Here is a 13,888-nt window from a genome sequence, read left to right on the forward strand (position 1 = left end):
AAACAAAAACCCACTTTGTTTAGAACATGATATATCAATGCAAGATCATGTAAATCATAATCTTTCTTTGTGAAAGAAATGATGTGTCATTAAGAATTTTCTTTTTCAGTTAAACATACTTGAGGGTCAATGAAAAGAGATAGGCAGACAGCCACGTTTCTCATCTTCCAGTGGAGTAGATATATGTTACATGAAGGACCGTCAGATAAGCAGCTCATTAGTTCACTACTGTATCTTTTGAGAATGGAGAAGTTACTTAGTCCAAGAGTTATTAAATGCTACTGAAGAGTACACACAAACACATATAGGTGCTGCAGACCCAGTAAGATCTTCCCCTGCCACAGCGAGGGGAGGAGAAGACGACATACTGCCTGCTGGCCTATCTTCACCCTGCTTTCCTAGCTCCTACATTTTGTTGCAACACTGCCTGTCCACCACCTGAATACCTGCATCCGCCTTCCCTTCCCTTGTCCCACAAGCTGGCTCCTCATCTCTTCTCACGCATGCATCACTTCCACAGCTTCTGTGAGCGCCTCCTCCCAACTCCAGTATCATCAACTGTACAAAATAGCATTTTTCCCCCCTTCAAAAAAAGCCTCAGTTTTGTCAACAAAGCAGCTGCAAGGAATAAATGGAAAGACTTAAATTTTCACAGGAGAGTGTTTCTCAGCCTGGAGGTTTCCTCATGGAAAAGGTTACAGCCACATTTCAACATTTTCCAAGATGCCGTTATCAAAATATTCTAGGCATGCTATTAGCAGTTTTAAGCTATCCGCCCAGTAGTTACCAGATGTTGTGCTGTTACAGTAACACAGTAACCTATGTTTCATTCTGTCTACGCTAGAAATGACTTCTCTGAATCTTCACCAAGCTATTCAAACAACAAAGTCCACTGTTCTCGGTAAAGGATCCCACCGTCCTGATAAAGGCAGAATTTCAGCACGAACTCTGGTCAATTCTAAGTAACTGGAAGTTGATGTTTTTCTAGCAACCCCTTCCTCAAACCAGAAAAAAAACAGCCTCATAAATTGCAATTCCCTCTTTAGTGGGTAGCAGAGTAGAGCGTGGAAGAAAATGGAGAGAGCTGACAGCAAATATGGCAAAACATCAAAGAAGCTGCTGTTAACTGTCATTTCTAGAAAAGTGTTGCTTTGAGATTTGAAACTAGCCTGATTTATCAGTGTAAATGCTCTGTTTAGAGCAATCTCAAACTCCCTAGCTTTATATATACATATATGCAAACACACACTCACTCAATTGCAGCACTGGACATACTACGTTACTTAATAGCAAAATACAATATGAAATCTATATTCTGACTTTTTAAATATGAACTCAGCTGCCTTTTTAGGTCTTGTTGCACCAGAAAACGTGAGGTAGTTTACTCTTCCCCCCAAAAAAATGTGGTAATTATACGTTTGTAATCACAACAATATATGTAGTATTATTTATATAAATGCATAGCATCGTTTACTCCAGCAGATAACCCCACTCCTAAGAAGAGGTGTACAACTTCAAGTACACAAATGGATTAATGAAATGCCATTAAAAAAATTAACTTTAGTCATAATAGCTTAACAAGATTAATAACGTCTTTCATTTAAAAATACTGTTTCTATAGTTTATATTACTTTGGGAGAGGTGTGAATGATGATTTTGATGAGTCTTGCTTATCATCTTCCAGTAATTCTGAAGCTAAAATACTTGATGTTGAAGAAAGTGCGTCTGCAATGCTCTCTGCTTCATTGTCTGACTGCTTCCGTGCAACTCCAACAGACACTTTCACTTTTTTCGCAGAAAGATCATCAGTAGGTGGTGCCATTCGGCCTGCAGAGAATGAATTGCAATGGTTTTTATTTTCTTATTAAAGAAACAAAAGAGGACTTCCTCCGAAGATATGGAAGACACACCAAAAATACTACATATTGCCATTGAAGTGAGATAGGATAAAGAAATGATAACATTTTATACAATGTATAAATTTATACACTGTATATATTTATACAATATTATACATAAATATTGCCACTGTAGTGGGATAGGATAAAGAAATGAGGAATCAACAATAGCATGTACACCCACTAAAGGGATTTCTTTCTCTGCAGTCTTTTTTTTTTTTTTAATAGAAGACAACTTTACGGCAATAGCTTATCATTTTAATACTCTTTTGTAAATTATGAAGTAAAACACTGCTTCCACATCTTTGTGAGCAAACTAGGAAAAAAACCCCACATTTATTTACATTCTTGAGGTATACTGAGACTTCTGTCTGAAAAGCATGATACAAGCATGATGTGTTTATGTTGACATGTTTTTCACAATTACCTATGCAGATTTTGCAGTTAAGATCGAAGAGATGATTTTTATGTTGACTTGTGGTATCTGGAGATGCAGATTCATTTATTTCTTTATCTTTTTCAGCTTCCTCTGACTTCTCAAATACTTTTACATTAGGTTCCTAAGAAAAGTCAAACACATTTCAGTTAGCCTTTTTTTCCTCTGTTAATATTCCTAATACTGCTATTCATATTGTTTAAATATTTTATGGTACTTTCTTCCCTTCAGACATAAAACTCTCCCTTCAACTGTATAGCCTAAAAGGCTATCGCAAAATCTACAAATGCATTAAAAGAATGAATTGGTATTCCTACATATATTTTAGATAAGATTTAGAATATTTTCTACTATTGCCAGAATTCATCATACAGTCATGGACAAAACATGGAAAAACCAAAAAAAACCACCAGGCCTGGAAGTGAAAGTCAATGAGGGTAAAAGAAAAATTAAACTCAAAACAGACCTAACAGATAGTTACAGATCTGAACAACAAAATCATAAACAAACCACTTTACAACCATATTATCTATGAACTAAATGCACTGTGTTGCCATGTTTTCTTTTCTACCTGAATTTCCATAACTTCCTCTTGTTCTTTTATTGGTGTTTCACTTTCAATTTCTATTTCTCCTTTGTGAGTAATTTTTGTGATAGGTCTTCTTTCAACTTCCCTCTGTTCTTTCTCGATCATTTCAATTGTCTGTAAAAACCAGGAAGTTGTTTATATTTACTTCCATATAATAAAATTTGGAAATCCACAAATATAACAACAGAAAATAGGATTACAATTAGGAAAAAAAGAATACAGTCTTATTTTGCAAGCTTCAAGTAGTTTCATAAAGCAAACGGACAAGCAGCCGGTCTAACTTCACCTACAGTGCAGTGAGTACTTATCAGGCATGTATTTAAACAAGTTATAAAGCAGACCTTCAACACTAAATAAGATAGGTAATTCTGATTTTCCAAGAGTTAAAGAAAAAAAATGCATCAAATCTTTTCCCATAATAATAGGGACAATGGAGGACATAAATACATATAGATTTGTGTCTTTTTCAAGAGCTTGTTTTTGAGCACGGAAACTTAACGCTCTACCTCAATAAAAACATTTAAATGTATTCTTAAAGTAATGGATGTGCTGATTCTGATCAGCGCTGCTGCTTTACTCCGTCACAAAAAATAAATCATAAACCATTATTCCTAAAATTGCTTCTTAAAGCACATTTCTACTTCTTAAACCAGAAACAGTTTGTGTTGGCTGTGCCCAATATTTTAAGCCTGGTTTCGTAAGGAAACAAGGATTCTATGATTGCTTTATCTGTCCGCCAAATACCTACAGTTACTTTTGAACACATTGGGAAAACTTCAAAAAAAATTAGTAAATAGCAGTCTCAAAGTCTTGCTTAAATAGCCAAACGAAAAAATACAGTCAAATGATACATTGCTATTTATTTTGCATGTTGTATTCCATTTCAAATTCTAAAAATTTTGAAGTATTTCTCTGAAATATTTAGGACCCTTCAGTAATTTCTGAGCAGCATGCGCTTTTGTTTTGAAGCTGTTCCTCACAGCAGTGGAATATTGTTTTGTATGGTTTGTTTTCAGTATTTTATTGACATTCATAAAAATAAATGTAATTAAGATGTACTACAAAAGATGGGCTTTAGATAGCTACAGAATAAACAAACTTTTCATGCCTTTCTAGGCCCTCAAAACAACTTTGAGATAATAGAATAATTCAACAACTGTTCTTGCGTAGGAACTAGCAAAAAGTTGTCACGATTCATAAACAGGTCTAGTCGCAATATGCAAAGAAAAGGAAAAAAACAGGAATAACTAATGTCTCAATGCAAATCGCAGTCTCTAAAACAGCATCCCACTGTACTGAATCAGTTATCACTGAACATTCTTTCATTCTGAGCACACAGAATTCAAGAGGATGAATTTCCATCTATTCTACATTACACTACCTACTCAATTTTTTTTATTGGAAGTCATCTGATATAACCCACAATTCCTAGTATCATAAAACCCAAACACAAAATGCGTACCAGTTAACACTACCCGAATTTTGTGCCTTTCAGTTCTATGAAGTGGCATATAAATACCAACGATTCTGCCAACACAAATCTAGCTGCTGTAAACTAGAAAAACTTGATGCTGTAAAACTGGACATTTCTAAGCAGCTGCAGTTAACTACTGTCGGACTAACTGCCCAATAAACATGGTAATATCTAAGAAAAAGGCATCTTTTATAAAAATAATACAGCTCCTTATATTCCTGCTTCTCTTTCTAAACTGTCAACACAGCTATATAGTGTGACTTTCTGTTTCAAGAAAAGTAATGCCCTAACTAACCTAATAAACTTCCCACACTTTGTGGTTTGTTGTTTGTTTTTTTTTTCCCTTTAGACTGCTCTTCAGACTGGCAGATCAAGTTTTCAGCTTCAGGTTTACTTCTTGGTGGGTGAATTGTCATGCTCCATCAGTATGTAAGTTATAAACAACACCAGTTCAGTTTGGTTTGCCCAAAGAGATCTCTCTCCCTTTCCAAGAAACTGGTGTCTATAAAGCTCCAGCTAGAGCTTTAGAATCGTGTTGGAAATAAGGACAAAGAAGCCTTCACTCTTGAGACAGAAGAAAGAGCAAGCAGCAACAAAGTTGCACGGCAAAGGAAAATGCACGGTTTCCCCCTTTCAGGAATTTACTACACTTCTTTCACTTCTGTCCTAACAAACCCTTTGGGTTTTGAATACTAAATAAATTATAGAGATCCTCCTGATTAGTCAGAGTTGCTTGTGCAACATGCATTCTGTTCTTTCTACGTACACTTAACCTGAAATCAGAAGTTAAATATGCTTAGGCAGTCAACTAAACCACATAAGTTGACAAATCTCACGTGTCTGTTTTCTCTCTGTCTCCAAGCAGCCAGTTCTTTGGAAGCCAGTTCTTCTGGGCTCATTTTTATTAGATGGTCTGGAGTAACCTCTCCTTTCAGTACTTTCTTAAATAATATCTAGAAGAAAGAAGAAAAGTTAACTATTACTATCAAGACAAAAGCAGCTCACAGCAGGAAATAAAGCAGAGAAGCAACATACAACATATTCTGTACAGCCATATGGATCATGTGGTTTTGTAATTATCTCCCACTGTAGGAAGCGGTACTAGATTTTATAACATAAAAAGCTTAATTTCAGAGTTCCGTTTATTCTACGTAACAGAATGTATCTACATATACCCTTAACAATCAGATGTATAATTAACTGTTGTTCCAAAGGAGAAAGTGAGTTTATGCCCATTGCAGCAGTAACTCGGGCTTTTTTTTTTGTAAAGGTGCAAATCCCCTGTATTACACAGCAGAAAGAAGCTAGTATTAAAAAGGATGTCTATGCTTCTTGACTGACTGAACTGAACTCCTAGGGTAAAAAACCCCCACGTAATTTAGCAGTATGAGCAAAGAGAAGCCAGTGACAGAAGTTAGCCTGTTCATATAATTTACAGTTGGCTAATTATAATATTAAAATACTATAGACAAAGAAACTTGATCAGAATAACTGATAAAAGGACAAAAGATAGAAGTTGAGGAGGTGAGTATGACGTTGAATAATGGGCTCATAGCAGAAAAGAGAGTGAAGACCAAGCTTGAGAAATCTGGGTATGAAAAAGCACAGTGAGACAAGCTAGTGGACAGAAACAAAAATAAGTGCAGTAAGCAGGAAAGAGTTACGGGGCAGGCAGGGACACCCGAACAACACATCAGTGGTGAAGACAAACACTTAAACTAAGCAAGCTATACCCACTACACTTTGAAACCCCACTATAAAAAGTACACTGGGAGCAAGGAGTTGAAGAGTTAATGATGGGGAACAAGTGAAAAAGAACACAGAGAACACTGAGTGCGCAAGAGGACAAACAACATCAGAGATGAGGAAACCTACAGAAAAAAATAACAAACAGGATAAATTGTGAAAGGATTCATAATGTATCTACATAGAATACTGTTTCTTTAACCTACAGCAAATAAAGGATTTCTGTAAAGCGTAACAGACAAGTAATACATACGTTATTTTTAGGATCTTTTAGATTGAACATTAAGCTCCTGTATTTGTTCTTATACTTCGAGTCAGTGTCACGAAAAAAAGAAAACAGCTCTCTTTCAATCCTTGTGGCAACTTTTGCTGCTCTCTCCTCAGGAATCTTTAAACTGGAGTCTGTCAGTCTGTGAGAGAACACAACGGAAATTACCAAATGTTTCCAAATAATTAATATTTTTTTCTCTGCCTTCTGAAAGAAAATAATTACAAACACAAATTAATAATTTCATTTAATAATATATCTTTACCTTTTCATCAGAATTTCCTTAAGAGACTGCTTGACACTTTGTCTTATCTGATCAGCAGAAGGTTTGGGAGCTGGCACGGCTGGCAGGTGTGTTGCACTAATGGATCCTTTCTCATTTTTCTTTTTCTTAATTTCTTGTTTCTCGTGAACACCTACCAAAAGACACAGAGTTAAAAATTGTAAGCTACTCAAGCCACTGCTATAACTTTTACTGTTGCTAGATGCCATGAAGTTTTATTTTTAAACTGCTAAGAGTTGACCTTCAAGGAGAAGGAATGGACTCACAGGGTTGTTGGTTTTCGTTTTTTTTTCTAATTTGGTTTGGATTTTGCCTTACATAAATTAACCCAGAAAAAACTTCCTTAGCAGAAACAAACAGGACTTTTGCTCTTTGACTTCAGGTATTTTCTTCTACACTGAACTAAGATGACCAGTGCTTATTAGCTTGATCTTAAGTAGGATTTTTGACTCTGAATTTTTGCAAAAGCATAGATTAATTTTCAATGAGTAAACTGAGAAATAATATACTGGGAAGCACTTGTAAGTATATTAAACTTCACTTTAAAATAGCGTTTTTCATTAAATTTAGCATTTCCGTATCTGTTAGCCACCAAAATTATTTCAGTTATAGTAATCTCAGCTTCTAATTCAGCTAACAAGACACTCTTAAACAAGGTCATTATAAGGTTTGTGTCATAAATAATACAAAAAATGGAAAATTCTTATCAAATTAAAATCATTAAAGCAAAAAACCCAAATTCCTTCAAACGTTAATTTTCAGTGTGTCAACTGAAAGCTCATTTGTCTCAGCATGTGAACATGTCACTAATTTAGAGCAGTAGCCTTCTATTTATGAAAGCAATGGGAAATAAAAGTATTAATTTATTACTTATTATTACTTCCTACATTGAAAAAAGAAACAAATTTAAGACTGATAAAGATCCAATTTGAGTGTTTGATTTCTTTATTACTACTTTCACCTACTGAGCGCAACTTAAAATGCATTAATACCAGAAGCAAACTAACTACATTTTCAAGTAGCTGTAAGACGACAGATTTTATTTTCCACTGGGCAGACTGCGTGGCTGGATCGTCAACTCTCTCATTAATGCGACTATGATCCCCATCAAATTACTGATTTCCCCTTCCCCACCAGCAAGGTGGTACAGACCCGAGACAGCTGTTTGCCACTCCATGCTGTGATCTCAAGTACGAATATGCTAGGCTTGTTAAGTAAAGCAGCTCTAATAATGCTTTTATTTGCTCAGTATACTTTTTTGCTCATCTCCTCCTCAGAAGGAGGATGAAGAACTGGACTAAAACCTTTTCAAAGTTGTAGCCTGAGGGAGTCAGGGAAAATGGAAAACCTCCACATGCCAGCAACACTTTGGCAGTTTCAACCATCTGAAAACACAGTCCTGTAACAGTGAAGTGATGCCACTATATGCCACTGTAAGCATAATTCAAAGCAGTTAAGAGATTAAGACAAATGTGCTGCTTAACAATTTTATGCTAATTGTCCTAAATGAGACCGCCAAGCCTCCCCTCTGTTAAAAATCATTTTTAAGATTAGCTTCTATTCTGAAATCGTCATTGTAAAAATCTTTTTTTCATCTCCTAGTTCAATTAATATATTTTAGAACAATTCAATTATTTCACGGATGCCAAAGACTCATTTCACTCCATGTAATTTGCAGTGAAAAAGGATGTCAATTATTTTGTGACTCAGAATTTCAAAGTTGAACAACAAGGTATTTGAAGTCTAAAAGATACCATTCAGTATAAAATACTTACATTTAGATTTACATTTAACCCTGACATTTTCAATTGTTTTCTTCCATCAAAAAGAGTTTCTAAAATGCATCAGCATTGGCAAAAGTCCAAAAGAGCAGATTTATTTTTTCTTAAACAAGAATTCAAAGCTTGAGTTTAGGAGTTAAAGACAGTTCTCACACAAAACCTCACTACCTTTCTGCTGAGATTTCAGTCCCAAATGACAATTCCATATTACCATGATTTTAGAAGAATAATGCTTCCTGGAAGGGAGCTGGGGAGGGGACAGAGGTTGCTGGGAGGGGAAATACTTCAACCTTTCGAATAAAATTTAGATGAAAATCTGGTGGCTCAGTGCGCAATATAATGTTCCCCTTTGAAATGAGTTGATACAATCATTTGTCAATTTGTGCAAAAGACATCAGTAAGTCAAAGTATAATTTATATAGCAGTTAAATCACTTTGATGTACATTGTGTATTTCATAGTATTTTAAGAGTATTTCAAAGTTTTCTGCAATGTGAAATAAAGTTTAATACAGAGATGTCTTCGTGTACTTTTTCTCCCACTCTTGATTATGTGAGCATCCTCTACTATTCAGATAGGAAACTAGGAAACACTCACACATCTACACAGGAAACATTTACCTGCTAAGTAAAATTTAAAAAGAAATGAGAAATAAAGATCATAAACATCGTGAGAACAAACAGCTCTTCAGATCACCATCACATGTGGTTTGAAAAACTGATACTGTAACAGAAGTCATCATTCTTCACTGAACATATCTGAATTACAGCGTGGAGTACTTCACCAAACCTCACTACCTGATTTCGTGGATCTTTCAACAACACTAAGGGACTCTTTACTTATTTTTTCGTTTTTATCTTCAGGGGACCGCCGAGGAATTACAGCAGTTTGTGATCCTTTTCGAGCAGGAACATGTTGCCCTTTTTTAGTATCCAAGTCTCTGGACTCTGACAAGTTCTTCCCATCACCAGATTCCTGAAATAAATATTTACACGTTAGCATGCTACTGAATGCTACAATGAACCACTATGTAATTATCACTCATTTTTCCCATTTTTTTAAGTATACTGTATAATGAATTCCCTGGATGTATGCACTACCGTATAGTATTTTCTGAAAAGTTACTGAACAATACCCCAAATTACTGCCAAGTACTGCTTAACAATCTCTTTGAAATATTGGCCGAAGACACATCACGGGCAGTTTGCAGTTAAGCCTATGTTGAAAACTACTGTTTTCAGCTATTTTAAAAAGCCAGGGATACCAATGAATGCCCCTTAACCAGTTTTAGCCAGTATCCACAGGAAGTCACTTAGGTTTAGAAAGCACATGTAAACCTAAATTAAACAGAATAGCTTACATGTCAGAATTACAATACTACTATTCAGAAATGACAAAAAGGATTACTGATGATTAAGTTATGATGAATAGGACACTATATACTAAAAGACTCTAAAGAACTGTAATAAAAACATCTCACTGCTCTTGCAAATTATCCTTTGATTAGTAAAATGAGACACACAGAAAGTAGAAAGGCCCTAATTAAAATTTTAGGCATTTTCTTCTACATACAATCTGAAGTTAAAACAATGGAAACTAAAATACTGTTTTCATATTGTTTTATAGATATTTAAAAGATCTGTGGTTTCTATCACACAGCGAATTGACAGATGTCCTGTAAAAGTTTAGAAATCTGAAAGAAAAATGCACTAAGTTCTTCACCATTTCTATATACACCTATATTTATAGGTGTATATACACACATGCATATGATGTGTACATAACCCTGCTCAGTATAGGAGTAGTTTAGCAGTATCATCTCGAAAGAGTGAAGCCAGTTAGAAAATGAAGTAACTCTGAAAATAATAACGGAGAAGTTTTATATTAGATTCACAAAAAAGTTTGACATATGGTGTTTTAAATGGCAGAGGGTTAGGAGGAAACTCCTTCTACCCCCAATAATTAACAGAACTTTAAGCATTAAATAAGACTCACCCGTCTGAATATTTTGACTTTGTGCTTCCCAGTGTCCTCCGTTTGCTTTGTTTTTTCAGTTGTTACGTTTAGATTACAAGTAGGTGTTTGCTTCGACATCCCTGGTTTTTCACACTCAATTGCTTTTTCTTCTCTATGGATTTCAAGTTTCACTTGAGTATCTGGTACACTTTGATCAAAACACTCCATTTTTTTGTCTTCTTCAGCACAGCATTTCACACATACATACTCTTTATCTTCTTCACCCATCTGCTGCGCTTGAGAAAGACTCAGTCCAACACAATCACCATGAAACCAATCATCACATCTACCACAGCCTACCATAAATCTGAAAACAAAATAAGACAGAAGTCAGCGTACAGACTACAAAAGAAGATACAGCAATTTAAGCAGAATGTTCTATACTTGTTTTGATTTGTGCTTCTCAACAATTCCTTCTTACCTGGTGAGCGATTTTCTTTGTAGCTTTACATCCATCTCCAGCCTTACGACATGGTATGATCTTCCTGAGAAACAGGGGGTTTTTTGCCTTTTGCAATAGTCCAAGAGAATATCATAACCTCATTATGCTTTTTGTAACCTGCCCCCAAATCCTACCAACAGGATTTTTTCAGACTATTAAAAAATAATTGATAGCAATATTAAAAAAAAATAAAAACCCACAACTCTCAAAACCAGTGAACTTTTGTTTGAAAAGACTTGAAATTAAAGTTTTCTGGCAAGAGCGTATTATCCTTGCTTTCCTTCAAATATCATCATCCTTACAGCAGAAATGTATTGACTGCAATCTTCCACAGCAGTAAGAGATGTTTGAGCGTTTTTGACAAATATGATCAGTACAGAAATATTAAGATACTCTAAATGAGTTGATCATTCCTTAGACCATAATTACTGAATTACTAGTGAATATGGGGCCAGGAGTTTGGCTCCCAACTATATCTGGCTAGCTCGCAGTGACTGATTGGCTAGTTTTAAATAAGGTACATGCCACTTTTGTGTTGCTCAGCTATTTTATTCAGAACTAGTAGTTATTTAAAGAATGTTTCAAACACTAAAATGAGTATCATTTAAAGGACACTTTTCACCTCACAGTCACTTAAACTGTTTCATTATTTTGAAAGTAAAAGTAACTTTAGGTACGGATAATATTTTCAAAGTATTGTAAAGATTACTTGGTCTAAAATAAAACCATAATTTCTGACTATTTTGCAGAAGCATTTTGAAAACTTCATTAGGTATCACTAGTACCTAAATGCACTGAAAGGTACAACTTCCAGTGGAACTATTTTGGAAGGATGTGGAATTTCAATGTTAGACAGGTTAAACACCTCAATATATCTATTTCAGGAGACTTAATTGGTAGTGATTATTTTTTATAATCCTTTCTTATATTAATGAATCTAGTATCATTATTAAAGATGTGCTTTCAAATTATGTAGGAAGATCTCTCGCATTATCCACTTACATTCTCTTTCCCCTTTTATATCTTTTTTTGCTTTATACTTACATAAAATATATTAAATATATGTACTACGATATATATTGTCTGGATGAAGAAAATCCAGAAAGACTGCAAGTGTATTATGAAAAGTGTGAGTGCTTTGTCAATACTGAAAAATGTACTGAATTATTAGTTTTTAAATTCTATAGAAGACAGACCTGATTTAAAAAGTATTTCAATGAAAAGCTGGTTGTTTCAGCAATATATTTAACAAGCTAAATACACTGACCTGTAAACCCTGTTTCTTTAATCCAATATCCTATAGATCTCTTTCATAAGATGATTTTAAGGAAAATGATTCCTAATGTATGTATGTTCCTATTAAGGCTAGGATCTGCTATCTGCTGACTTACCTACTTTGCAAAACCATGTATTACAGAACATGCTTAGGGGGACTCTCATTCACCAGAACTGAAGATGAACGCTCCAGATGGTTTGATGCAGGTACTATATTCAAGAAACTACAGGTATCTCAAGAGATGAAATATCTATTTAACAGCAGATGTTTGAAACACAAGAGGAGGAAAGAAGAAAACGTTGTGGCTTTATGTTCTGTCCTTGCTTACCCAAAATAAATCAGGATTAAATTCTGCTGAAGTAAATAGCATTTTGATGCAAAATGAGCGTGAGAAGCTCTAAAGCTCCAGCAGTCTGAGAGAAAGGTCATTTCCAGCTTCACTAGCCTATGATGCTGTTTGCTAGATTTGAATAAACCAGTTTTTAATCTGGTTTGTGAAGAAAACTATTTTCTCTTTTTTAATTTTCTTTTTTCTGAGCTGCAAGTACATTTTTGGTATTAGTCATGACTAGCAAACAGTTATCTGCCCATCTATCTAGTAGTTTCATTTAGGAAGGCAGAGGTTCCTTCACGTTCTGTCAGTACCTCAATCTTTTCAGATCCATGTTCCAGCAAAGTGAAGATACAAGAAAGGTAACATTAGGGGACAACTGCTTCTGATGGTCTTACCAGCGTAATACCGTAACATTCATAAACACAACAGGAAAACAAGAGAGAAGCGATAGGGCTTTAACGCATGAGATGACTGCTCCTTTCTGAGAGCCTGGAGCCAAACACATGATGGCAGGAAATACAGCGCAAGTGTCTATTTCACAACTGCAAGGATGCACAAGAGGATGCTTTACATAGGTTACATCTCGCACCACTGCAAGAAAATATTAGTAAAGCTTTGGGAATACCAAAACCGGTTACAAAAAGTCCAAACATAAGATTTTCTACAGAGCTGAAATAAGATCAAAGCATACAGTCAAGTGCTTCTTGCTTAAAGGATATTTTAGTGTACTACTGAATGAATGCCTTTCAGTCAAAAATAGAAGGAAACCAAGAATACACTGTCTTGAAGCCACAACTACTACTTGATTTTTTTATTAAAAATATATCTATTTTTTTCCCTGTTTGGAAATTCAGGCATTGGAGACTAATTTGTTAAATGAGCATGGCAGATTGCAACCTTCAGCAACCAAAACAAAATTTTGATTATTTAGAAAAGAGACTAAATTTGCAAAAAAGCAGAGATGAACTCCAGAGACTAAAATACACAAGATGCTGCACATCTTCAACTTTAAATTGACAGCACATGGAATTTTTCAGCTTAGCTCACCCATAGTAAGTGGGCAATAGGATAGTGTATGATGAGTAAAGCACCAGATAGGCATCCAGTCTTAAATCTTTATTCTCAGGCCTATCAAAAAAAAAAAAAAAGTAAAAACCTATAATGAATTCAGCTCAGAAACAGATCATTCTTCACTAAAAATATACACCAAGACAGACAAATGTCATTCAAGCCATCTTAAGCAAACTACTGAAGATGGAAAATCCATTTGGCTTCATTCCAGTCTTCACAGTAAGGTTTCAATTACACTATATTTAAACACACACAATAAAATGTCAGAATTCAGG

At 35.0% G+C, this 13,888-nt stretch overlaps 1 protein-coding gene across 4 annotated transcripts in view; it reads right to left on the reverse strand.

The window, feature by feature from the left end:
• The window catches only part of PHF3 (PHD finger protein 3), a 42,857-nt gene that overhangs the window by 7,457 nt on the left and 21,512 nt on the right, over positions 1-13,888 (reverse strand). For all 4 annotated transcript variants that reach the window (XM_009333164.1, XM_009333166.1, XM_009333167.1 and 1 more), the window contains 8 exons: positions 10,470-10,797; positions 9,272-9,449; positions 6,677-6,827; positions 6,397-6,553; positions 5,234-5,350; positions 2,906-3,037; positions 2,326-2,458; positions 1,632-1,827 (listed from right to left, as the gene is read on the reverse strand). In XM_009333164.1, coding sequence (XP_009331439.1) covers positions 1,632-1,827; positions 2,326-2,458; positions 2,906-3,037; positions 5,234-5,350; positions 6,397-6,553; positions 6,677-6,827; positions 9,272-9,449; positions 10,470-10,797 — 1,392 coding nt within the window. The remainder of the gene's footprint in view (positions 1-1,631; positions 1,828-2,325; positions 2,459-2,905; positions 3,038-5,233; positions 5,351-6,396; positions 6,554-6,676; positions 6,828-9,271; positions 9,450-10,469; positions 10,798-13,888) is intronic.

Source organism: Pygoscelis adeliae, unplaced genomic scaffold, assembly GCF_000699105.1.
Source record: "Pygoscelis adeliae isolate BGI_AS28 unplaced genomic scaffold, ASM69910v1 Scaffold57, whole genome shotgun sequence".
Classification (NCBI taxonomy): domain Eukaryota; kingdom Metazoa; phylum Chordata; class Aves; order Sphenisciformes; family Spheniscidae; genus Pygoscelis; species Pygoscelis adeliae.